The following is a 27,793-nucleotide window of genomic DNA, read 5'->3' on the forward strand; positions in this document are numbered from 1 at the left end:
GATATCTTCAAGCCTTTAGCCATTACTGGGTTTTTATTTACCTCATTGAGGATTCTGCATTGTGCCTTGGGAGTCATTTTGGCTGGATGACCACTTCTATGAAGAGTAGCCAGAGTACTAAACTGTCTCCATTTATAGACCGTTTAACAGTCAACAGATAGATGTCTCAATCTTTGAGATTGCTTTGTATCCCTTTCCAGCCTTATGTGATCAACTACTCTTGATTGTATGTCTTTAGAGCAGGGGTGTTAAACTCCATTTCATCGTGGGCCGCATCAGGATTACGATTGCCCTTAAAAGGGCCGGTTGTATCTGTAAGATTAGATGTCCAGCGCATCCCCTCCCCTTACATTAGATGTCAAGAGCCACCCCACCATCAGAAGTTGAGCCCCCTACTCTCCCTTACATCCCAGTGCATCCCCTTTCCTTATGCTGCTGCTGGGAAGAAGCTGGATGCATTGCTTGAAAGCAGAAGGTAGGAGTCTGGAGGACCTGAGGAGGGCTGGAGCTCTCCTGCACCTGCAGGAGAGGTGCGAGGGCCACATGAAATGGCCTGGAGGGCCTTGTGTTTGACACCTGTGCTTTAGAGGGAGCTGCTTTTTTTGAGGCATGGTTCATATCAGCTGATGTTTATTCTAAACAACAATCTTAAAATGTTTGAGTGTCTTAGCAAAGTAGCCCCAAAACCACACCTCCAAACTCATGTCATTAACTGGACTCCATGTCCCATAGCTCTTTTAAACATGGACCTAAATTTTTTAAAACCAATGTATTGGCGACCAGGCTGGCCAAGGTCATTTTATCTAGGGTTGTCCCGATACCACTTTTTTAAGACCGAGTACAAGTACCGATACTTTTTTTCAAGTACTCGCCGATACCAAATACCGATACTTTTTTTTTATCTCATGTGACAGTGGCACATGTGTCAGTTATTTTTTTTTTATCTTTAACAATTTGTTTTTAATTTTTTTTTTTTTTTGAACGTCCGAAATTTGCGTTTAAAGTGCCGTTTTTTGGCGGGGAAAAAAAAAACGCAAAAAAAAACCGGTGCCAGCGTTTTTTATTCCATTGAAGAAAAAAATAAATAAATAAAAAAAGCTACACTGAAAAACGCTGATTGAAGCTATTGCAAAAACGCTAAAAAACGTTGAAAGGCTCCCTGCAAAGCTACTGGCATTTTTTTAAAGCTTTTATCAGCTTCAGTGTGCATTAAGCCTAACTTGCTACAGGAACCAGGGGGGATTGGCCTTACCCGACTGGCAGAAGTACTATTTGGCAGGCCAGATGTTTGCCTGTTGGTGGCTGCTGGCAGGTGATGGAGATTCGGCCACTGTTTTGGAGGCGGCTCACCTGGGGTCATATGAAAGTCTGAGACTGGCTCTATATAGGAAGAACAAAATCTAATCTCCCGTTAACTTTGACAATGAAGGCCACTATTAAAGCCTGGGAAACTGAAGTAAAGCTGGCATGTCCTAGTTATGGATGAACCCTGCATTGGCCCATTTCGATAACTTACCAGATCCTATGGTGTGGGCGACCAAGGGAATTAAAACCTTAAAAAAGTATATAACTTGTTATGTGGATTTGTTGACATTTGCCCAAATGAAAGCAAGACGTGACCTTTCTAATGTCTATTTATTTTGATTTCTTCAACTCGGTCACTGGTTCCAGGTGCAGCTTAGGAATGTGAGGGTAGAATCCCTGCCCTCAGATTTAGAGACCCTATTAATGGATGAAAATCTGGTCAAACCCCTTTCAGTGTTATAACAAATTATTTAAAAAGATGCCACTGGTATTAACCACATGTAGGGAAAAATGGGTAGCAGACGTGCCTGACATACAAGGGGAAGACTGGGATGACATGTGGATTCTGGAAGTGTGAACAGATTTAGCAATTTTGGTCTGAGGTCACCTCCTGTATATTGGTTATTCTGGTAATACCAATTCCTAGGACAATGAGATGTTTACTGGGTCTGGTGGATGAGGTGGTGCCGTCTATGGCTCTTAGAGCTTTGCTTTATATATTTTATGGAAGGAAGGCTATACTACTGAAATGGAAGAAACGGGGGCTTCTGATGTGATCTTTTACAAGGCCACGTACACAGCCAGTGGATGCCGGAAAAAATTTGATAAGGTGTGGCAGGCATGGTACAATTTACCAGAAACTGTAGGATAATATGTGGGTCTACTTAATTGTAGTTCTAGCCGGGTTTAGTTTAATTTAGGTTAGGCTGTCCTTTGGGACAGCCTAAAAGCGAGAACCTAAAAGCGAAAAGCGAGAACCTGCCTTTAAATGCTTGGTATCCCAGTACCCAAAATACTAGTAGATGTTAGATTTGTATTTCCACGATATGGGTTTATATATTGCCGTATGACATATCTCCGAATAAGAAGGGTGGGGCAGTGTTTATTTAGATGGACCATGTTAGTATTATATTTTATGCATAAAAACTTTAAAAAAATACATTTAAGGAAAAAATAAATAAAAATTGGGAGCACAGGGCCTGCCAGCAAAAGGGTTATGCAGTATTGTGCAAGTAGTTATGAGCGCTTTACCTCAGTGCAACTGAGAGAAGATTCTTATACATGGTTTCGCATTGCGAATAGCCATCTTCTGTTTATATTTACTTGGCCAAGTTAATAGTTTCAGTGGACTCCTTGAACACAAACCAACAAAATACAAATATCACAGAAAGAAAATAGGATTTACCTGCAGAGTCATCTAAATCTATAAGTTTAGGCATTAAGCTTTCAGGCAATTTTTCTGGCAAATCATATCCATTTTTTCTAGCCACTACAAGATGAAAAGCAGCACAGAATTCATCCAAAGTCAATGCCCCATCTTTGTCAAAATCAGACAGTTCCCTGTTAAAAAAAAAAAAAAAAAAACAATTTATTTTTTTTGTAATTGTTAGAATACAGCTTAGGCAAAAACAAACAAAACACTTACCATATGTGAGAAAGTTCTGGAATAGGCAGTTTAGATTTTGTAAAGAATTCTTTTGCAGCAGACCCTAAAATTGAAGATAGGCACAGTTTCTATCTATATACCACATACATAACATTTACGACAAAACACAAACCGAAAAAAAAAAAAAGAAAAAATCTGCATGGAGTTTTCTCCGCATCATCAGCAATAAAATATTGACAATTTCTAATTTGTGTCATGATCTATACATATTTGCTTACCGTGTCTTGGTTTTCTTCCGAAAACCACCACAACTTGCGACTAGTATTGAAAGTGGACCGTAAGCTATTTTGAGGGTAGGTTCTGCCGCAATGCAAGTAGTTTAATGTTTTCTCTATAGCCAAGCTGACACATACACTACGAGCTGACTGCCCAATCTATTCTGTTTACAACAAATTGCACAAAATTGGATATATCCCAAGGAGCAATTAAAATTCTGTATTACTACTGTAGCTAGGGAAACAGCTAATCAAGCATTATCTGTGCTCTGCAGTGGAGGTCCAACACTCCCTGATGACTCCAAAAAAAGACCAGTCACCTGCCCATTAAAGGAAAGGAAAAGTTCCCCCTTAGGCATGTTACATCCATATTTAGGGTGTAACAGGCTCCTATACACGCACCTCCTGCTGCCAGTGTTCCCTGCTCTGACAGCAGGTGGGTGTGGAAACGTACTCACACTCCCCCTACAACTGCATCTATCATTCACGGTTTCCAGCCCTGGCAGACGACTTGTAGCACTCAATGAACTGTAAGGGCGCTGAGAAGCACTCTCATAGTTCTTTAAACGGTTCAGTAACTTCCTGTATGAGTTTGGGAAGACTGATGACAAAGTCTGAAGGATCATAGCAATGCTTTAGGCCCCATTCAAAACTTGAGTGTAATGGAATTTCAGGCAGAATTGCAGCAAAATGCGGGATACAGTTGCCGGGCCACCATTCTTAAATAGACACAGTGCCATTTCCCCCCCGATTGTCGTGCAACAAAAATGCATACATGAGCTTCTTTGGCGCATTTTTGGAGCTGAGGGAGGCCCAAAATGAATGGCGCTTCAAAATTGCAAACGTTTGCATGCAAAAAAAACAAATGCGTTACGGTAGCTTTACTCAGTGTCACCCATGTGTGAACGGGGCCTCACAAGACAAAAAAATAAAATATGCACATTACTACAACTGCAACCTGCAGCTGATGCAACCCCATCTGTTATATCTTACCAACATAATGGGTGTGGGTGTCCAGTACAGACTACAGCCATGAAGATATGTAATGACCAACGTTTAAAGGTTGTGATAACTTTAAAACATGTATATACAAAGCTATATGGTAATTGTGCATTCAATGTATCTCTATTGTAAAAGAAGCCATAGTACTCTTAACCACTTAAGAACCGTTCACTGTTTATATACGTCATTTTTTTAAAGATGGCTATCTCGGTAACGGCAGCAGCTGCTGCTACAACCGAGATATCCATCTCTTCAGTGAGCGGTCCCGTCAACGATAACGGTGGTCTCCGTGGCAGATTCGCCGCGAGATCACCGTTATCGGCAGGGGAAGAGGGCCCACCCTCCCACGCCGCTTACCGGAGCCGTCGGTAGCGGCGGAGGCAATCGGGTCCTCTCCCCTGCTCGGCTGGGATACGAGTGAGGGCAAGATGGCCCCCACAGCATAGCAGGGCGGAAGCGACGTCAAAATGTTACTTCCGCCCATGCTTCTTAAAGTGGTAGTAAAGTCTTTACTACCACTTTTACCTATTGGTAAGCCAATAATATTTAAAGATGGATATCTCGGTAACGACAGCAGCTGCTGCTGCTACAACCGAGATATCCATCTCTCTGTACGGTTTAGGAGATATTCCACTCGCATGCACAGCAGGGATCCTCGGCTAAAGGCCCGGCAATGGCGGGACCTTGCCGGAATGAGTGACGACATCGCCGCTCCAGCCAATCACAGCGCTGGAGCGGCGATACCCGGAAGACACGCTGAGGCAAGATGACATCTCGCTCGGCGTGGACCAGGTAAGTACTCTACACCTCGTTTCAAGGTAAGTATTTCATAATGAGCTAGTATGCGGTGCATACTAGCTCATTATGCCTTTTGCCTTTCAGGTGTAAAAAATAAAAATAAAATATTGCGGGTATACAACAGCTTTAAAGCAATATTTTCTGGTTGTCATTTTTTCAAATGACAAATGTATTTATTTATTTTTGCATTTTAGTCTAAATATGAGATCTGAGGTCTTTTTGAACCCAGATCTCCTATTTAAGAGGACCTGTCGTGCTTTTTTCTATTACAAGGGATGTTTAAATTCCTTGTAATAGGAATAAAAGTGATCCTTTTTTTTGTTTGTGTAAAAACTAATAAAATAAATAAAAATAAATAAGAAAACAGAAGCGAACGCAAGGTGAGTAGCGCCCACGTATGAAAACGGTGTTCAAACCACACAAGTGAGGTATCACCGCGGTCGTTAGAGCAAGAGCAATAATTTTAGCCTTGGATGCTTGTAGCTCAAAAGATGCAACCTATAAAAAAAAATTTAACGTCGCCTATGGAGATTTTTAAGGGTAAAAGTTTGACGCCATTCCACAAACGGATGCAATTTTGAAGCGTGACATGTTGGGTATCATTTTACTCAGTGTAACATTATCTTTCACAATATATAAAAAAATTGGGCTAACTTTACTGTTGTCTTATTAATACAAAAAAGTGAAATTTTTCCAAAAAAAAAGTGCGCTTGTAAGACCGCTGCGCAAATACGGTGTGACAAAAAGTATTGCAATGACCGCCATTTTATTTCCTAGGGTGTAAGAAAAAAATATATAATGTTTGGGGGTTTTAAGTAATTTTCTAGCCAAAAAAAATGTTTTAATCTTGTAAACGCCAAATCTGAAAAACAGGCTTGGTCCTTAAGTGGTTAAAGAAGCAGAATTTGCCATTTCATAAGAGATCTCCATTTCACTACTTCATTATTATATTTAATATCTTGTTGATACATTAAATCCTATGATTAAATGAAGTGAATGGATTAATAAATAAAACTGCTAATGGGTGCTGGAGGAGGACAACCATAAGCATTGGGGCTTGGTAATATATAAAAACCTCCAACGCGAGTTCTGAAATTAAGAATTTTTAATGTGACAATAAGTCAGTTTATTTTTACATAAGATGTTATGTGGGAGTTCTTTTAAAGCCTGCCATTCTCACTATTTTTGGTATGAATGGTTTTATAATTGAGATGTGGTACCCCGCCCACCCCTTAAACACTTTAATATTAGACACATTCTCTCTCCCCCTGCCCCCTTACTGCCTAGGCCATTTTACAATTTAAATGAAAAATTACTCATGTAACACTGTACCCATATGAAGATTTTATCATTGTTTGATACAGATACTGAAGAGCTTTAAAATCAGCACCGGGCTTTTTTTTTTTTTTTGGCTATATAAATAAAAAAAATAACAAGTTTATTTCTGCTATAACACTTTGCAATCAAATGTTTTACAAATTTTGGCAAAAATGTATTCAGCTACAATTATTTGGTATAAATAACCCAAATAAGTGTATATTTTGTTTGCTTGAAAATTATACAGTCTAAAAACTATGATGTATGTTCATTTTTTTTTAACCATCAGTCCTGATGCACTGACGGCCTCATTTCTTGAAGCCCTGAAATGCCAGGATAGTACAAATACCCTCCAAATAACCACTTGTTGGAAAGTAGATAGTCTGAGGTATTTAGTAAGAGGCATTGTGAGTTTTTCTGAAGCTATAATCTTTTTGCCAAACTTTTTGCAAACTATTGACAGTAATTTTTTTTTCACAAACTAATCACCAGAGCAGTACAGCATCATCATATGACTAATCACATGGAGGTGATCAGATATGATGATCAATGTATAAGCAAAAATTTTTAGACTGTGAAAAGGTAAACGGCATCAATTCATGTGCCACTGTGTACAATTGTGACAGCTTTGATTGGCTACAACAATCACATGGTATAGGTCTCCTGTGACTAACCCTGTACCATGTCATAGCAATTAGCGACTTATCACAGTAGTACACAATGGCTATGAATGACAGCGATCACATGGTACCATAGCCATGCACAGTGGCACGGTACAACGATCTATATTCCAATCACAGATATCTTGGCTGCACTGCCCCTAGGGCTCGCACAAGGTATGGGAGGACAGCACATGATGTCCACCCAGGATAACAGAGCACATACCCCGCCATATAAATAGGGTAAACTCCTGCGCTGTCTGAAAAGTGAAGGGAAGGGGAACAAACTAAAAATACTGCTGCAAATATAAAAGTCTACCTCGATAGACTAAGGTGAAACAGAAAAAATTAAAATACAATACTTGCGCTGTAAAGTGTGAGACAAGGAGTGTATAATAGGCGGTAACGTTTATAAGTGACTAGTGAAAATATTATTTGGTGAGAACAATATTATAAGGCATATATAGCAATGAAACTAATACAAGGACAGTCCTTAGTGAAAAATCTGCACTCTGAGGAGGTCCAGATCCAGTGCAGTCCTGCCGTGTATTGGTGTGCTCCAAACAGAGATAAATCCTAATCTCCAACGGTGCAGGTGTTGTGTAAAAATAAAAATCAAAATAAAAATGCAAAAGATACACTTTAGGAAAAGAAACACGGAAAAAAGTTCTGAAGAAAATGTATACAAGACCCTTGGATCCGTAATATAGGTGGAATAGGATAGTTGAGCCAACACCAAAGTTACATGTAAACACCTTTGGTGAACCCAGCTGCTCACCTCGAATTGACCACAATATGTCCAGGTCAAACTGGTCTAGATGGTTACAGTCCACAAATAACACACGTAAATCTCCATCCGATGTTTAACATGAAAAAACAGAGTAAAAGGACAAAAAGAGGCTGATGGTGAAATACCGTCACAGAAAAGATTGGCAATTGGGATCTTGGCGGGTGGGAGTGCACTCACATGTAGGTGAGAGATCTCAGGCTCATATCCACGAGTGCCGCACTCGTCAGTCCCTCTATCTTTCCTCTGCTTCTTTCTACTAGTTCTCGGGGTTCAGATGCTGGCTGTTTTGGTCTCCTCAAGATTTCTCAGTGTGTAAAGCTGTCTCAGCTGCTGTGGGCTTATGGTAACTCCTATCCCTCTCTCATTGGCTCAGATAGAGCGCTCAGGTGGCGTTGTGATGGGAAAGAGGTGAAAGAAACATACCCATAGTATAGCCCAGTCAGCAATGTAAACAGGTTTTATTAAAAACAAAAGTTAAAACTCACATGTAAATACAGGAACTCTGCAACAATCCTTACGAGTGGCGAACTCGTATGTCCGTTCGTCAGATGCTGTGGTGTGTCCTGCCTACCAATCCCGACGCGTATCGTCACGATCACGTGACTTCATCAGGGGAAGTCACGTGATCGTGACGATACGCGTCGGGATTGGTAGGCAGGACACACCACAGCATCTGACGAACGGACATACGAGTTCGCCACTCGTAAGGATTGTTGCAGAGTTCCTGTATTTACATGTGAGTTTTAACTTTTGTTTTTAATAAAACCTGTTTACATTGCTGACTGGGCTATACTATGGGTATGTTTCTTTCACCTCTTTCCCATCACAACGCCACCTGAGCGCTCTATCTGAGCCAATGAGAGAGGGATAGGAGTTACCATAAGCCCACAGCAGCTGAGACAGCTTTACACACTGAGAAATCTTGAGGAGACCAAAACAGCCAGCATCTGAACCCCGAGAACTAGTAGAAAGAAGCAGAGGAAAGATAGAGGGACTGACGAGTGCGGCACTCGTGGATATGAGCCTGAGATCTCTCACCTACATGTGAGTGCACTCCCACCCGCCAAGATCCCAATTGCCAATCTTTTCTGTGACGGTATTTCACCATCAGCCTCTTTTTGTCCTTTTACTCTGTTTTTTCATGTTAAACATCGGATGGAGATTTACGTGTGTTATTTGTGGACTGTAACCATCTAGACCAGTTTGACCTGGACATATTGTGGTCAATTCGAGGTGAGCAGCTGGGTTCACCAAAGGTGTTTACATGTAACTTTGGTGTTGGCTCAACTATCCTATTCCACCTATATTACGGATCCAAGGGTCTTATATACATTTTCTTCAGAACTTTTTTCCGTGTTTCTTTTCCTAAAGTGTATCTTTTGCATTTTTATTTTGCTTTTTATTTTTACACAACACCTGCACCGTTGGAGATTAGGATTTATCTCTGTTTGGAGCACACCAATACACGGCAGGACTGCACTGGATCTGGACCTCCTCAGAGTGCAGATTTTTCACTAAGGACTGTCCTTGTATTAGTTTCATTGCTATATATGCCTTATAATATTGTTCTCACCAAATAATACATACCCCGCCATATTACTACAATAGGCCAGGTGGGAAGTGGTTAAAAACATTCCTATAGACTCTTACTTGAAGTATATGTAAAGCCATTCAAACGGTACTTTATACCAAATAAATGTAGCTGAATACATTTTGGCCAAAATTTGTGAAGAAACATTTAATTGCAAAGTGTTATAGCAGAAACAAAGAAACATGATTTTTTTTTTCAATTATATAGCAAAAAAAAAAAAAAAAGCCGGTGCTGATTTTAAAGCTCTTCTAATAATCCAATGCAAGAAAACAAGCAGATAAAAGGCTTTTGCATATAAAAAAAAAAAAAAAAAAAAAAAAAAAAAAGGAGAATGAAATTTTAAAGCTTAATAAAAAGGTACTTTTGGGCACCAAATCTGCCATTTTGGATTATTCACTTACAAAATCTGCCTCTGTCTTCCAAACAGGTTAAATGCAATGACAAATAAATAAAATTTCTAAATGAATCACCATCATGATATAAAACACTGCCCACTGCTTTCTAATGAAACACAATCATTCTAATAAGATGAACACAGGAACGGAGTAGGAAGTATGCAAACCCTTACCTGGGATGAATCCATTAAGGTCAGGCTGAATGTTTTTGAATTGATTTACATAGTATTGCCTTTGTTCATCAGTGATTTTCCAGGGATCATCATAGCTACTGGATTGTCTACGAATTTCATTTGCAGTGGTGGCAGATGCCACAGTGCGCACAGTTGTCTGGTCCTAGAATTAGATATTAAAGCTTTTGTCAGTCCAAAACACCTACATGCAGAATATTGATAAATTAAATCTGTGGATGCAATGCCTTGGAAGAGAAAGTCTATCAACTTCCATTAACTCCTGTCAATTAGGATAACAATAGTTTAAAGTGTGGTTTTGCACAGAGAACCCCCAATCCTTCTCTTCTCAGGTCCCCTGCTAGCACTTCTGGCCCTTCCTGCCGGGTGCCCAAAACAATGCTGCTGAGTGTATCTTGGCTTGGTCCCCACTCTCCCCTCACTGGCTGCGATTGACAGTAGAAGGAGCCAATGGCAGCCAACGAGGAGGATGAGACACAGGAGAGCCACTTGCTCTTGTGCATATCGCTGGATTGAGTTGAGGCTGAGGGAAAGGGAGCTGCATACAGGTTTTTTTTTACCTGCATCCAGGTAAAAAATAAAAAAATTGAGCCTTTTCAACCACTTTAAAAATCAATATGTAGAACTACTCTTTAACCATTTGCCTGCAGAGCCGCCTGTCTACAGATCAACCATGCCAATACAAAAAGTTCACCAGGTTAAAAAAAAAAAAAAAAAATGTACTTCATCAGAAGTTTCTGCACATAAATCAGGAGACAGTGTAATACGTTCCAGTGTTCACAATAACAAAAATCCTCTACAGATCCGATATAAAAAACAGGTATGCTCGCTGGTAATGCGGTTTCCAGGAGTCTTTATGACAGCACAACATGGGAGAGGGGAGCCACCCACCTGCAAACGACCGGAAGGAACAAATACATAATTTACACTCCTCCCCTAAAACGCTAGTGCGCAACATAAATATACAGGAAAGTAAAGAGAAGACATTGTAGGGTTGTTTTGTGCCGTCATGGAGGCATGTGGAAAGAGGGATACTGGCGAGTCTAACTGGAGTTGATCAAACCCCAAATTTATCCCAAAAAAGGAAAAAACTGTTGCTGTAACTGTTTATAAAGTGTTAGCTGGAGTTCAGACTCAATTTGTTAGTCAAGTCCATACCTATACTATTCCCAGAGTGACAATGTAGTCCAAAAGGTGTCTGCTGTCATACTTCCTCCAGAATTCAGACACTCCAAGACAGGAAGTTTGGTACTGACAGGATCACCAGATGAAATAAAACAAAACAAAAAAGGCAGCCACCACATCTAATTATTGGCAAGCAACAATACATTACATTTTTTTTGGGGGGGGGTTAATACTGCTTTCTCTGATTGGGCTTGCAAAGTATCACTCAACTCCTCTGAACCAGATAGCAGCAGGGGATGCTAAAAATGCGTCTCCCCTCATGGCATTAGCACACTGGCCTTGTGGCAAGGTATACTAAGACCTTTACCTTCATAATTTTTATTTTTTCTTTCTTTCATTTTTTTTTTTATTCCTTTTTATACAAATGTTATAAATTAAGTTGCAGTTCGTTCAACAAGTAAAAAAAAGTATTTGATCCCTTTCCAACCAACAATAATTCTGGCTACCACAGACTGGCTACAATATATGCTCATGTGGTCCTGTCAATTTAAGAAGAAGGTTCTCCTAACGACAACTCATTATGTGTATAAAAAGAAACCTGTCCACAGAATCTTTCTTCTATTCAAACCAATCATCATAGGCAAGACCAAAGAACTGCCAAGAAGCTTATGAGGAGGAGACAACTGTTGGAGCGATTATTCGCAAAATGGAAGAAATACAAAACCTTAAACCACCTTCAGTCTGGAGCTCCATGCAAGATTTTGCTACATAGGGTAAGGATGACCATGAGAAAAAAAGTAAGGGATCAGCCCAGAACTACATGGGAGGAGCTTGTGAATAATGTCAAGGCAGTTGGGACCAGTGTCACCAAACAAACTATTGGTAACACGATATGCCGTCATGGATTGAAATCCTGCAGCGCCCACAAGGTCCCCCTCTTTAAGATGGCACATGTGCAAGCCTGTCTAAAGTTTGCCAATGAACATCTAAATGATTTAGAGAAGGATTTGGAAAAAGTGCTGTGGTCAGAGGAGACTAAAACTAAGCTCTTTGGCATCAACTTGCCTCGCTACATTTAGAAGAAAAATGCTAGGACCCCAAGAACACCATCCCTACAAGCATGGAGGTGGGAACATTATGCTTTGAGGCCGTTTCTCTGATAAAGGGTACAGGCCGACTTTCACCCATTGAGGGGCTAATGGATGGGGGCCATGTATTGTAAAACCCTGGATGAGAACCTTCTTCCCCCAGCCAGAACACTGAAGATGGGTCTTACAGCATGACAATGACCCAAAACATACCACCAAGGCAACAAAGGAGTGGCTCAAGAAGAAGCACATTAAGGTCATGGAGTGGCCTAGCCAGTCTCCAGACCTTAAAGGGGAGTTCCAGCCATTTTTTATGTTTAATAAAAGTCAGCAGCTACAAAAAAGTGTAGCTGCTGGCTTTTAATAAACATACACTTACCTGTTCCACGGTCCAGCTTCGCTCCTCTCTCCCCCCCTTCTCCGTCGGCGCCTCCATTGTAACTGTGGGCACCCGGTTGTGAAAGCTTTCGTCTTCACGGCCAGGCACTAACTGTGCATGAACGAACGGCGCAGCGCTAACTGAGTAGACAGGCGATCGTCTGGGACCTGTCATGTGTGCCAGGTGATCGGCTACAGGGAGGGGCCGCTGTAGGCGATATGAGGTATCGCCTAAGCGGTCAGTGGGCGGAAGGAGGAAGTGGGACCCCTGAAGCCCCCGCCCCCCCCCAAAAAAATGACATGCCAAAATGTGGGATGTAAGGGGGTGAGGAGTGGATTAAGGGGAAGTTCCACTTTTGGGTGGAACTCCGCTTTAATCCAGGGGTAGGCAACCCCAGTCCTCCAGCTGTGGCAAAACTACAATTCCCATGAAAACATGGTAACCAACTACAAGAAATATCTTACCTCTGATTGCCAACATGGGCTCTTGCACTTTCAATGACAATTGCGTGGTCATGCTACGCTATACCCAAATTAATTTTTTTTAATTTTGTTCACACAAATAGAGCCATCTTTTGGTGGTATTTATTCACGACTCCGTTTTTTTTTTTTTTGCAAAATAAGTGAAAAAAGAGTGGAAATTCAAAAAATAAATACTAATAATATTTTCTTCTATTTTAAAAGAAATCAAATTTAAGCCAAAATGTATTCCGCTACATGTCTTTGGTAAAAAAAAAAGGGATTTTTAATACAGCTTACCTGTAAAATCCTTTTCTTGGAGTACATCACGGGACACAGAGCGGCATATTCATTACTATATGGGTTATATAGAGTACCTTCAGGTGTTGACACTGGCAATCTCAAACAGGAAATGCCCCTCCCTATATAACCCCCTCCCATAGGAGGAGTACCTCAGTTTTGTAGCAAGCAGTATGCCTCCCAAAATGGTCCCCAAAAAGAGGGGTGGGAGCTCTGTGTCCCGTGATGTACTCCAAGAAAAGGATTTTACAGGTAAGCTGTATTAAAAATCCCTTTTTCTTTATCGTACATCACGGGACACAGAGCGGCATATTCATTACTATATGGGATGTCCCAAAGCAATGCTCACAATGAGGGGAGGGAGAACATCTCCAAGACAAAAAGGATTTAATTTAGAGAATACTCAAATCATAATAAATCCAACTTAGTTGAGAAAAATAATCTTAAATTTTAAATTTAACTCAAAAAAGAGGAGCCCCCGGATTCCGAGGGTCTCAAACTGCAGCCTGCAGCACTGCCTGCCCAAAGGCTGTATCAGAATTCCTTCTTACGTCCAACTGGTAGAACTTTGTAAACGTGTGGACAGAAGACCAGGTTGCCGCCTTGCAAACTTGAGCCATAGAGATCTGGTGGTGTGCTGCCCAGGAGGCGCCCATGGCCCTAGTAGAATGAGCCTTTAATGATACTGGAGGAGGCAACCCTTTCAAGCCGTAGGCCTGAGTGATTAATTGCTTAATCCACCTAGAAATGGTGGACTTTGCAGCTGCCTGCCCCTTCTTGGGCCCATCCGGTAATACGAACAGCACATCTGTTTTCCGGATCTTCTTTGTAGCTTTAAGATAGGCCTTCATGGCCCTGACGATATCCAAGGTATGCAGCAACCCTTCCTTTCTGGAAGTAGGTTTAGGGAAGAAGGATGGTAATACCAAATCCTGGTTCAAATGAAAACTGGATACAACCTTCGGTAGGAAGGAAGGATGAGGGCGGAGAACGACCCTGTCCTTATGAAAAATAAGATATGGTTCCTTACAGGATAAGGCCGCCAGTTCCGATACTCTTCTTGCGGAAACTATGGCGACCAAAAATACTAACTTTCTTGTCAGTAAAACCAAAGGAATTTCAGCCAACGGCTCAAACGGTTGTTTCTGTAAACTTGACAGAACAAGGTTTAAATCCCACGGGCAAAGCGGGGATTTAACTGGAGGTTTAATACGCAAGACCCCTTGAAGGAAGGTCTTAACCAGCGAGTGGGTGGCCAGCGGCCGCTGAAACCACACTGACAGAGCAGAAATCTGTCCTTTGATTGTGCTTAATGCCAATCCTTTATCCACTCCTAGCTGGAGAAAACGTAATACTCTATCGATGGTAAATTTGCGAGAAAGCCATCGCTTGGACTCACACCAGCCTACATAGGCCTTCCAGACCCTGTAATAAATCACCCTAGAGACCGGTTTCCTGGCTCTGATTAGGGTAGAGATTACTTTCTGAGACAGACCTCTACCCCTGAGAATCAGGGATTCAGCTTCCAGGCCGTCAAATTTAGATGCCGTAAGGCAGGGTGGAGGATCGGACCTTGCGATAGCAGGTCTGGCCGTAGAGGAAGAGTCCAAGGGTCTCCCACTACCATCCTTAAGATTAGTGAGTACCATGCCCTTCTGGGCCATGCTGGAGCTACCAGGATGACTGGTATGTGCTCCACCCGGATCCTGCGCAGCAGGCGGGGTAGTAACTGGAGCGGGGGAAACGCATAAAGAAGTTTGAACCGATGCCAAGGGCAAACCAACGCATCGGTTCCGCAGGCCATCGGATCCCTTGAGCGGGACATGAACCTGTCTAGCTTCTTGTTGAGTCTCGATGCCATGATATCCACGTCCGTCACTCCCCATCTTTGGCAGAGTGCTTGAAAGATTTGTGGATGCAGAGACCATTCCCCCGGCAAAAGAGTCTGGCGGCTTAAGAAGTCCGCCTGAAAGTTGTCCACTCCTGGAATGAATATTGCCGATATGCAGGGCACATGAGCCTCTGCCCATAGGAGAATCAAGCTCACCTCTCTCTGAGCGGCTTGACTCCTGGTTCCCCCTTGGTGATTTATGTATGCCACGGCCGTGGCATTGTCTGATTGAATTCTCACCGGGAACCCCTGCAATTTTGACGTCCAAGCCCTGAGGGCTAGTCGAGCAGCTCTGAGCTCCAAGATGTTGATGGGCAACTGCTTCTCTGGCGTTGCCCAAGTACCTTGGCGAGTGCAACCATCCAAAATTGCTCCCCAGCCCGTCAGGCTGGCGTCTGTGGTCACTATCTTCCAAGCCACTGGGCTGAAAGACTTCCCCTTCAGTAGATTCTGAGGGTCTAACCACCAGCACAGACTTTGTCGGACTCTTTATGAGAGCGGCAACGGGATATCCAAGGCCTGCGGCCTTCTGCTCCATGCTGACAGGATGGCTGCCTGCAGGATGCGAGTGTGGCTCTGGGCGTATGGTACCGCCTCGAATGTGGCCACCATCTTGCCTAGTAATCTCATACATAGGCGAATAGTCGGTTCCTTCTTGCTTAGAACCAGTAGGATTAATTCCTTGATGGCTTTGACCTTCCTCAGAGGTAGAAACACTCTTTGTTGTTCTGTGTCTAATCTCATGCCGAGATATTCCAACTGCCTTGTGGGCAGGAAAGCTGACTTTTCTCGATTTAGGACCCAGCCGAACTTCGAGGTATTGGACCGTGAGGGCCACTGCTCGCTCCAAGCCGGGAGACGAGTGATCTATGACTAGGAGGTCGTCCAGGTATGCTAGGATCGTGACCCCTTGGATCCTTAGTTTGGCTAGGATTGGAGCTAGGACCTTCGTGAACACCCGGGGGGCCGTAGCCAACCCGAAGGGAAGCGCCACGAATTGGAAGTGACGCGAAGCCACCATGAAGCGTAGATATCTTTGATGTGGCTGATAAATTGGAAGATGAAGGTAGGCATCCTTTATGTCTATGGACGCCATGAAGTCGTCCTTTTGGAGTGTGGTAGCTGCTGACCGCACGGTTTCCATCCGAAATGAGCGGATCTTTAGGTATGTATTTACCATCTTTAGGTCCAAAATTGGCCTGACATCTCCATTGGACTTCGGGATGATGAATAGGTTGGAGTAGAAACCTAGCCCCTGTTCCAGGACTGGTACCTCTACTATTACTTCCTGGGAAAGTAGATGATTTAATGCCGACATTAATGCGGCTCCTTTCTCCGGATCGTTTGGAATCCTCGACTCCTGGAAATGAAGAGGAGGAAACCTTAGGAAATCTAATTTGTAGCCCGTGGCCACGGAAGACCGTACCCACTCGTCGGGAATGCTGGCTTCCCAAACCTCTGAAAAGAGTCGCAGCCTTCCCCCCACCTTCGTGGGTGGGGGCGCCCCTTCATAAGGTCGGCTTGGGGGCTGGGTTTGCTGGTTTGCGAACCCACTGCTTTCTGCCTTTAGCAGCCTGTCCTTGTGATTTGCTGTTGAAGCCGAAGTTTGCTTTCGCAGGAGGCCGTCGATACTGTTTGGCATTAGAGGGCCCCTGCCCAGGGGAGTACTGTCGTTTAAACGCAGGCCCCTGAAACTTCCTCTTAGTTGGCAAGAGAGTACTTTTGCCATTTGAAATGGTTTGAATGTATTTATCTAGGTCTTCTCCGAAGAGTCGTCCTCCATGGAAGGGGAACCCTACCAGGAGCTTCTTGCATGGGGGCTCGGCCTCCCAGCTTTTTAACCATAAGAGTCTTCTCATATGGATAAGGGATAACGATAAACGTGACGCTTGCTGGATAGAATCCTTAATTGCGTCTACTGTAAAACATATGGCCTTAGGGACATCCGAAAATTCTTCTGCCTGCTGGGCAGGAATAAGTTTAAGCATCTGCTTAACCTGATCCGATAATGCTTGAGCAACCCCAATCGCAGCCACAGCTGGCTGTACTACTGCCCCTGCAGTAGTGAAGGAGTTCTTAAGTAGTGCTTCCAAGCGTTTATCAACTGGATCCTTGAATACCTGTATGTTTTCTACAGGGCATGTTAATGATTTGTTAATACATGAGATGGCTGCGTCCACTGCAGGAGTAGCCCATTTCTTGGAAAATTTATCTTCCATAGGATATAGGGCAGAGAATCTTTTAGGTGGTAAGAAGATTTTTCTGGCTTGTTCCAATCTTGGAACAAAACTCCCTCTAGTAGAGGGTGGATCGGAAATACTGCATTGCTTTGAGGCGCCCTCAGTGAGCCCAAAGCTGAAACCGTAGATACCTGGAGATCTGGTACTGGCAAGTTGAATGCATTTATGGACCAAGTCCGTTAAGGCTTGAGTCCACCAGCTCTCCCCTTGGGAGACTGCTCCAGACTCCTCTGTATCCGGATCTTCGATCCCTGAACCTACTTGGTCCTTGTCCAAGAGGTCGTCCAATTCCCCTGAGGAAAGGACCTCCTCTTCTGAGGGTCTGCGCTCGGGCGACGGAGATCTAATCCGTTTACTGCCCCGCATAGCTGTGGCTATCATTTTTCCCATTCTTTTCTCCATCTCTCTTAAAGAGGTGAGTAATACCTCGTCCGTGACCATCTTAGGGTTGGACTGACCCGCGCCAGCTCCAGCCCCAGATCCCGATGGCCCCAAGGCTCCCTGTGGGGAAAGCAGCGGCATAACTTTGTCCGAGACCTTAGACTCTCCGGATGCCATGGTACAATACCAAGGTACACCTGCTACCTATTGGTATTTGGAACTATAAAAGTTAATTGCCCAAACACCTGTTTGGGGGATAAAAAATGCTTCCTCTCCCCTAGATGACTTTTTTTTTTTTTTTTTTCGTTTTTGTTTCAAATCCAGGAAAGAAAAAACATTCTGTCCCCCTGAGTAGTATTGCAAAGAAAAACTATGAGATGGAAAAGAAAACAGCCTATTTCTAGGCTTGAAAAACAGTCTTCTGCAATATCCTTTCTGGCCACTGTGTGTCCTCGGCGCCCCGTGCTGCCGCTCTGGTCTTTCCTCCCCCGTTCCAAAGTATTGAATGGAACAAACAAGGAAGGGCCGCCCCTACCTTAAGCCACTGACCCGCCCTTCCCCCCCCAGCAATCTCAAACAGGAAATGCCCCTCCCGACAGGGGGGGGGGTTTGGGAGGAAGGGACCTCTCTGTTCCAGCAAACTGCAGCCTGGAACCACGAGGAGGTCAGCGTTTTGCCTGCTTTGCAGGCTCTGAGGAGGAAGACTGAATGGAGCATCGCCTGGAGGCTTGCAGGTAAGCACAGCTCTCTGACACACACATATATTTTTATATCACACAGGCCCCACTCAATGCTTTTCCAACACTACAAGGGAGGTCACATCTTATGGGGAATAATACATATAGAGCCATCCTATCTTTATGATATGTGACTAGTTTGCCAGATGCAGTGCATAACTTTAGGCATGTCCCCTGTGACCCCCCAGAAAAAAACCTGCTAAGAACCAAGTTCCGCAAGTTTTCCCCTCACTTACCTGCTCCATGCCGCAGGACTTTGCCAAGCAAGAGGCCCAATCTTCCCCCATCTCCGTGGGGATGTCTAGACCTTCAGGCCCTGGGTTCCTATGAAGGATCCACTGTCCTGGGCCCATATAGCACCCTGGCAACAGAAAACATTAGGCACCCAAAGGTTTCTAAGTTCTGGGCCCAGGGTCCAGCTCTTTAAAAAGAAAAGCATTATGGGCTATACCCCAAGGGTTTGGGGTCCGGTTACTGACCACTTTAGCGCTGAGGCTTTTTTGGACAGAACCGGTAGCTCACCTAATCCCAAGGATGCGGAGGCAAGCTAAACCATGACTAACACCTAAGACACTGGCGTAAAAACTGAGGTACTCCTCCTATGGGAGGGGGTTATATAGGGAGGGGCATTTCCTGTTTGAGATTGCCAGTGTCAACACCTGAAGGTACTCCATATAACCCATATAGTAATGAATATGCCGCTCTGTGTCCCGTGATGTACGATAAAGAAAATCCTGTTAAGTGTATAATTGGTTTGTGTTATCAAGGACAGATGATCATGTACAGATGTGTGCAGGTGATCACGGACATGTGTGCAGATGATCATTGGGACACGTTTATACTGTTATATATGTGGGGGACACCACGTGTTTTGGGGACACTATTTTGTGGACTGTGTTTACACTGTGGGGGGACATGTGTGGGGACACTGGGCCGGTGATCAGTGTGTAAAAAGCTGTAAAAAAACAGCTCATAATCACTGATTATAGGCGAGCTGCAGCGATCCGCTCTCCTCACTGACAACCTCTGTGTGAGATCGCCTAGCAACCGGCTCACCATTTACATCACGACGGCTGTTATTGGATACAGCCATCATGTGATCAGGAGGGCCAATCACAGAGCCCTCCTGCCGATCGGAGATGCGCCATGTCCGTCCACTCAGAAGGTAGAAGCGCCCATCCAGCCATTTATATACAGTGGCTGGGTGGGAAGTGGTTATACACCTATGATAAAAAATGATAGACCTTTCATTTCTTTGTAAGTGGGCAAATTTACAAAATCTGCAGGGAATTAAATAAGCATTTTCCCCACTGTATGTGAATGGATAAGAGATAAGTTGAAGCAAGGGATCTTTCACTTATTCACAGAATGCTCGGTTTCAGTTAAATACAAGATCTTTTTTGAATGGTCAAAGTGGAGAGCGAGCAACCCATTACTGTATAAGAAACCACCAGAAAAAACCCTGGGCCAATCACAAAAAACAAACAAAAAAAAATCGGATGACCCTTGGATGAATAGTCAGTCTATAATCAAAAGGAAGAGCTCAAGGCTGCAACATGTACTCCTTAATGTGTCTGGTCTCAGAAATTTGTTTAGGCCAGCTTGTAGAAAGTGCTGTACCTTAGGAATATCTGGAGGTTTAGGGGTCAGTCTTGTCTGCAAAAAGTGTGAAAGTTCTCCAGGTACAAAGTAAATTCTAGAAGCATTCAGCTTCCTGCATGGGTCTAAGGAGGTCCAGTGGCAGCTGGTGCTCAAATTTTTTTTGGGGGGGAGCGCAAACAAAGAAAAAAAAAAAAAAAACAATTGCAGCCTCACTGTGCCCATCATACGCAGCCACTGTCCCCATCATACGCAGCCACTGTGCCCCGTAAAATGCCCCCCCCCTTACCTTTCTGGGGTCAGCCATCCTGCTTCCGCCGTCCCTCGATGTCGCTTCAGCCAATCAGGTTACCGGTGAACTTGATTGGCTGAGACGTCTGTCAGCGTTATCGAGGGAACCCCCATGCGTCCCCAGGATAATTATTTGGAAGGCGATTACAGCCTGAGGGCTGTAATTGGAAAGCCTATCAGAGCCGCTGGCAGGACCCAGGTCCCCAAACACTTTATGACAATAACTTGCATATTAACCTTTAAAATTAACATGTTTGATTTCTCCCATAGACTTTTGGGCTTTCAAATTTGCCACGAACACCCCCAAATTTATATTCGAATGGGCGAACAGCCAATGCTCATGTTCAACTCGAACATAAAGCTCATCCATACCCAGCTCCCAGGTAAGACAGGAAGGGATGACCAGGTCTGAAGTTTCAGTAGTTTTTTGGGATACAAGTCAATTTGAGAGCGTCATCCTCCCCTGGCATGAAAGGGACAGGAAACCACAGAGTTCTTAGAGAAGGAGCCTATATTTGTCTTTTCTTGTCCCTTTTAGGTAGGAGAGTTCCTCTATTGTGCCGTGCTGTCATGGAGCAAAGGGAAAAAAATTAAATGTCACATGCTTAAATAAAACAAGCAGAATGATAAAAGCACAATACAAAATTACCACAGCAATTGACAACATATTTGATTTAGTTATCGTTTCAAAAAAGACAAGTTCACCTTCAAGAACATTTTCAACCTGTTTTTATGGTGGAACATGTAACATGTTCCCACGCCTGCAGTATCCCCCCCCCTTCCCTTTAATAGTGCTCCAGGGATGTTCTCCCCATGTTGGTTTTCAAATTGTGACAAGAGCAAAGCCATATGGGGCTCCACCCACACGGCCACGTCATTCATTCACAGAGTTTTGTGAATGAACAGACTACAAGTACCGACAGTCTTTGGGGCTGTCAGTTTGTACTTCTATATGAACTATGGTGAGCATCCTTGTAGTTCATGGATTCTTCCTGAACTAAAGTAACTGCTTGCCGCCATCAGGTGTACGGTCAGACAGCTACAATGGCAGTTTGCAGGAGCCTGACACCGCACCCGCGATCTACTGCTCACGAAGGCAATGCTTTCCAGGATACTAAGAAAAAATACCTGCAAATAAAATGTGCATGCATTCATTTTTTTTTTTAAGGTGAACTTATCCTTTAAGCTGCATTAGCATCTCATTTCAACAAAGCATAGTATTCACTACATTCAAACATTTCTGCTCTGGAAGGATCCTGGTGGGCTGCGTGGAACCTGTCCTGTTAAGCCGCTGTATGGTATTGGCCAGTGTGCTGCAGCTCAGTTTTAGGCTCTTGGCAATCATCTTATATCCTAGGCCATCTTTATGTAGAGCAACAATTCTTTCTTTCAGATCCTCAGAGTTCTTTGCCATGAGGTGCCGTGTTGAACTTCCAGTGACCAGTATAAGAGAGTGAAAGCGATATCAAATTTAAACACACCTGCTCCCCATTCACCCGAGACCTTGTAACACCAACGAGTCACATGACATTGGGGAAGAAAAATGGCCAATTGGGCCCAATTTGGACATTTTCACTTAGGGATGTACTTCTGTTGACAGCGGTTTAGACATTAATCGCTGTGTGTTGAGTCATTTTGAGGAGACAGTAAATTTACAATGTTATACGAGCTGTACACTCACTACTTTACATTGTAGCAAAGTGCCATCACATGAAAGATGTAATAAAATATTTACAACTATACAAGAAAATTTTAAATGTTTTTGTATGCTACGAGGAAGGCTTTATAAGCTAAAATGCATTTTTGATGCTGTGTCATTTTACATGTAGCCAATTAAAAAAAAAAAATTCATGAGTACACCGAGTGGCGGGCTTTATACAGTGTGAACTTATGCTTTGGAATAGGAACGCCCCAGCCTGAGCACCGGTCTCAACCTATTGAATCTTGAATACAGCATTTGAGCTGGGGTAAGGTTGGTCATATAACCAGAAAAAGATGTCCCTGCTCTAAAGCAGAACTAAACCCTTCTATTCTTTACTGCCAAGGAAGATGGAATCTAATGCCCTGTACACACAAGCAGAATTTCAGTCGGAAAAAAGTTGGATGGTTTTTCCGACGGAATTCCGCTCAAGCTTGGCTTGCATACACACGGTCACACAAAAGTTCTCTAAACTTTCGAGCGTTAACGTGGTGACGTATAACACGACGAGGTGAGAAAAATAGGTTCAATGCTTCCAAGCATGCGTCAAATTGTTTCCAAGCATGCACGTTTTTTTCCCTGTCGGAATTCTACACAGACAAACGGATTTTCAGATAGGAATTTTTTCCTTCAGAAAAATTGAGAACCTGCTCTCAAACTTTTGCTGGAGAAAATTCCGGACCAGCTAGAAAACAGCGATAGTGAATAAGAAGTACTTGCAGAATTGAGCGACATTTAACCCTTTAACCCTTTCACGCCGAGTGTACGCATATATGAGTCCTCGGCTTTCGGGGGTTATATGGGGGCAGCTGCAGGCATCATCCCGGTACCGTTGTTTAGAGCCGGCGATTGGCTATCCAGACATAACAACTAGAGGTCGACCGATATATCGGCCGATATTTGGCCGTTTTTAAGAAATCGGCATCGGCCGATTATTGTAAAAAAATCGGCTGATTTTCGGCTGCCACGCTAAACCCCGCTCCACCTCCAGCAGCAGGAGAAATTAATCCTTCAGCCACGCTGCTAGTAGCCTGCGCGCCGGCCCGGCTCCCCCCCCCTACCTCGGCGGGCTGCAGCAGAAAGCAAACTTGTCACAAGCCCGAGCAGCTGCAGTACAAGTTGTCTGCGCGAAGAGATCACAAAAGCTTCCTGCATGCTGGGACGGTGGCGGGATTACTGAACATGGGCTCTAGGCTACGGCTCCAACCGTAGCCTAGAGCCCATGTTCAGTAATCCCGCCACCGTCCCAGCATGCAGGAAGCTTTTGTGATCTCTTCGCGCAGACAACTTGTACTGCAGCTGCTCGGGCTTGTGACAAGTTTGCTTTCTGCTGCAGCCCGCCGAGGTAGGGGGGGCGGGGCCGGCGCGCAGGCTACTAGCAGCGTGGCTGAAGGATTAATTTCTCCTGCTGCTGGAGACTGGGGTAATGTACAGTATTCCTATCATCTCTGATAGGTGCCTCGGCTCTCTAGTGATTGTACATAGTACTCCAACTCACGTGGGAGCTCACAGGTGTCATCCAATGGGCAGTGCTGGAGGGAACAATGTATACATGTCAGAGCACACCCCTCTCCTGTATACACACTCATTTTATATATATCCATCCACCCCCCTCTACAAAGCATTTCCCACCCACGGCCAGCGCCATCCATCCATCCCCCTGCACAATGCATCCCCCACCCACGGCCAGCTCCATCCATCCATCCCCCTTCACAATACATCCCCCACCCACGGCCAGCTGCATCCATCCACCCCCCTCTACAAAGCATCTCCCACCCACGGCCAGCTCCATCCATCCCCCTTCACAATACATCCCCCACCCACGGCCAGCTGCATCCATCCACCCCCCTCCCTCCATCCACAGCCAGCACCATCCATCTCTCCCCCTCCACAATGCATCCTCCACCCACGGCCAGCTCCATCCCTCCATCCCCCTCCACAATGCATCCCCCACCCACGGCCAGCTCCATCCATCCACCCCCTTCCCTCCATCCACAGCCAGCATCATCCATCCATCCCCCTCCACAACACATCCCCCACCCACACCCAGCACCATTCATCCATCCCCCTCCACAACACATCCCCCACGCACACCCAGCACCATTCATCCATCCCCCTCCACAATGCATCCCCCACGCACAGCCAGCACCATCTTTCCCCCTCCACAACGCATCTCCCACCCACGCCCAGCACCATCCATCCCCCTCCACAACGCATCCCCCACCCACGCCCAGCACCATTCATCCACCCCCCTCCACAATGCATCCCCCAGGCACAGCCAGCACCATCTTTCCCCCTCCACAACGCATCTCCCACCCACGCCCAGCACCATCCATCCCCCTCCACAACGCATCTCCCACCCACGCCCAGCACCATCCATCCTCCACAATGCATCCCAATCCAAAAATTGGCCCAAAATATCGGCCGCAAAAATCGGCATCATATATCGGCCATCGGCTGCCCTGATTTCTAAATATCGGCATCGGCCAGAAAAAAACCCATATCGGTCGACCTCTAATAACAACCAATGCGGCTAAAAGCCGCTCGGTTGTTATGCCGAAGGAGCGGAGGGGACACCCCCCCTCCCGCCGCTCTGACCGGGCCTCCTGTCCCACTGGGAGACCCGATCCGGCGCCTCCAGTGTCCAGGCGCAGACTGAAACTAAGCTGTAAATGGCTTTGATTCAGTCTCCGCAATGTAAACACGGAAGCGACGTCATGACGTCACTTCCGGGTTTCATGGCTGCCAATGGCGCCGGATTTAAAAAAGTACACAGTATTCAGAATCCCCGTTTTCGGCGATCTGAATACTTTGAAGTGCAAAGGAGGAATCGGGGGTCTTTTAGACCCCCGATCCCTCCATAAAGGAGTACCTGTCACCACCTATTACTGTCGCCGCGATCGTCAGAGCGAGAGCAATAATTCTAGCACTAGACCTCCTCTGTAACTCTAACCTGGTAACCGTAAAAAAAAGTTTAAAGCGTCGCCTATGGAGACTTTTAGGTACCATAGTTTGTCGCCATTCCACGAGTGCGTGCAATTATAAAGCGTGACATGCTTGGTATCTATTTACTCGGCGCAACATCTTTCACATTATGCAAAAAAATTGGGCAAACTTTACTTTTTCATTTTTTTAAAATTCATGAGTTAATTTTTCCCAAAAAGTTGCGTTGAAAACACTGCCGCACAAATACAGTGCGACATAAAATATTGCAACAATCGCCATTTTATTCTCTAGATTCTCTGCTAAAAAATTATATTATATATATATATATATATATATATATATATATATATATATATAATGTTTGGGGGTTCCAAGTAATTTTCTAGCAAAAAATACGGATTTTAACTTGTATACACCAAATGTCATAAAAAGGCTTAGGCATGAAAGGGTTTAAGTAACAGCAGCGACGATTCTGCGACTGAGCACAGCGATGGGCGAACTTTGTGTTCTATTGACTGTGGTACAGATGCGCATCTGGTATGAAAGTTGACGTTGAACACAACAACCCCTTGGCATACTTAATTATTTCTTGCCGATGAGGTTATTGAAAATATAGTTACCGAGACAAAATCAGTACAAAGGACAGTTTCCGAGAAGCAGAAAGTGGGAACCAGTGACCAAAGATGCCATTTGGAAATTTCTGGGCCTAATAATACTTCAGGGAGTGGTGGGGAAACGCCTGCAGAAGTGGTATTGAACAACTAATAAATTACTTGCAACTCCATTCTTTGGCATGGTAATGAGAGAGTACAGATTTTCCCTGATCGTGAAATATTTACACAAAATAACAAAGAATTTGATAAAACTTCTTATCCTGCACCAAAACTAAAAAGTAAATTTGGGAAGTATCTCAAATGATTCTGAAGAATTTCCAATGGAGCCATGTGCCAGAAAGATATCAGCATAGATAAAAGTCTAATGGCCTACAAGGGAGAACTCAGCTGGGTGCAACACATTGCATCAAAGAGCACGATTTGGATGCTATGCGAATCGTCAACATTTGGAATTTAATCATATATACCGGGGATAAGCAATTAGCGGACCTCCAGCTGTTGCCAAACTACAAGTCCCATCATGCCTCTGCCTCTGGGTGTCATGCTTGATGCTGTCAGAGTCTCGCTATGCCTCATGGGACTTGTAGTTTGGCAACATCTGGAGGTCCGCTAATTGCTTATCCCTGATATATACTGTAAAAAAGGAACAAAATTCAACCCAAAATACAGCAACTATGGAAAGGCAACATCTTCCGTTCTTTCACGCATTGAGCCATTGCTAAATCAGGGCTATTGAGTAACAACCGACAACTTTTAAACGTCTCCTGAACTTATGAATTTCTTCTGCAAAACCGATGCCTATGGAACCGTTAGGGCTAAATCGGCACGTCATGCCGCCAATGTTTGGCAATAAAAAGCTAAAGACTGGGGAAATGGTTGCCTGGTAGGAAGGCAAAATGATGGCACTGCAATGGCGTGACAAGATGGATGTGTGCCCAATGACTACAGTTCAAAATACTTCCACTGTTATGGTACGCACAAAAGGTGGGAAAGAAATCATGAAGCCACAAGTAGTGCTAGACTACAATAACACCATGGGAGGTGTCGACAGAGCCGACCAAGCAATGACATTCTACCCAGCAAGCAGGAAAAAGCAAAAGTAGTACTACAGAAGATCTTCAGGCATTCTTCTTGAGCAATGCTTACATTCTGCTCAAAATAAAGAGTGACAAGCCTGTGATTCATTCTGACTTCATGTGGAAAGTTGTCAAACGTAACCACAAAACACCATCAATGGCTGTGAATAGAGCTGGACATTGTGCCGTTGGGTGTTGTCAACCCGGAATGCCTGACTGGTCGTCACTTAATGGACTACATCCCAAACGAGAAAAAGTCAGCACCTACAAGCATGTGTGTGGTTTGTTGCACGAAGCAAGATGACAGTGGAAAGAAAATCAGAAAGCAAACAAGGCTCCATTGTCCTGATTGTGACGTCGGACTTTGTGCAGTCCTATGTTTCAAAATGTTTCATATCCGTGATGTTTACTAAACCAATGTGCAATGTCTAGTAATATTGCACACTTGTTTGGAAAAATTTCAGTGTTTTTGGTATGATTACATTATTGAATAAAATTATTTTTTACAATTATATTATAATTTAGGATTAATGCCCCATGTACACTGCTGCTGCTAAACGGAGGTTCAGAGGCAGTTGGACACTTTTTTCAACGGAGGAACTTTAACCTTAAACAGCTGCCTGTAAAACCTTGCAGCCAAAGGAGGCATCCGAAGATGCACTCACATCCACCTTGTAAAACTTTGAGAAGGTGTGGATTGACGACCAGGTCGCTGCCTTACACACCTGTAACACAGACGCTTGATGGCGGAAAGCCCAAGAGGCACCAATCGCCCTGGTCGAATGCGCCGTAACCTGAAAGGGAGGCGCCCGCCCCTTTAGGGCATAAGCCTGGAGCATGACCTGTCTGATCCACCTAGAAATGGTGGCCGACAAGACCGCCAGACCCTTCTTAGGACCACTTACTGACACGGAGTCCGACTTCCGAAACGGAGCAGTAGCAGACAAGTACACCCGTAGGGCCCGAACCACGTCCAAGGAATGCAAAGTGGCCTCCTTCGGGTTTTTCGGCCGAGGACATAAGGATGGCAAAACAATGTC

General features: G+C 44.2%; 1 protein-coding gene across 4 annotated transcripts in view; it reads right to left on the minus strand.

Moving 5' to 3' along the window:
- REPS1 (RALBP1 associated Eps domain containing 1) overlaps nt 1-27,793 on the minus strand; it is a 137,495-nt gene that overhangs the window by 51,642 nt on the left and 58,060 nt on the right. For all 4 annotated transcript variants that reach the window (XM_040350535.1, XM_040350537.1, XM_040350534.1 and 1 more), the window contains exons 6-8: nt 9,912-10,074; nt 2,951-3,014; nt 2,711-2,865 (exon numbers count right to left, since the gene is read on the minus strand). In XM_040350535.1, the coding sequence (XP_040206469.1) occupies nt 2,711-2,865; nt 2,951-3,014; nt 9,912-10,074 (382 nt within the window). The remainder of the gene's footprint in view (nt 1-2,710; nt 2,866-2,950; nt 3,015-9,911; nt 10,075-27,793) is intronic.

The sequence above is a fragment of the Rana temporaria genome, chromosome 4 (genome assembly GCF_905171775.1).
Source record: "Rana temporaria chromosome 4, aRanTem1.1, whole genome shotgun sequence".
In the NCBI taxonomy this organism is placed as follows: domain Eukaryota; kingdom Metazoa; phylum Chordata; class Amphibia; order Anura; family Ranidae; genus Rana; species Rana temporaria.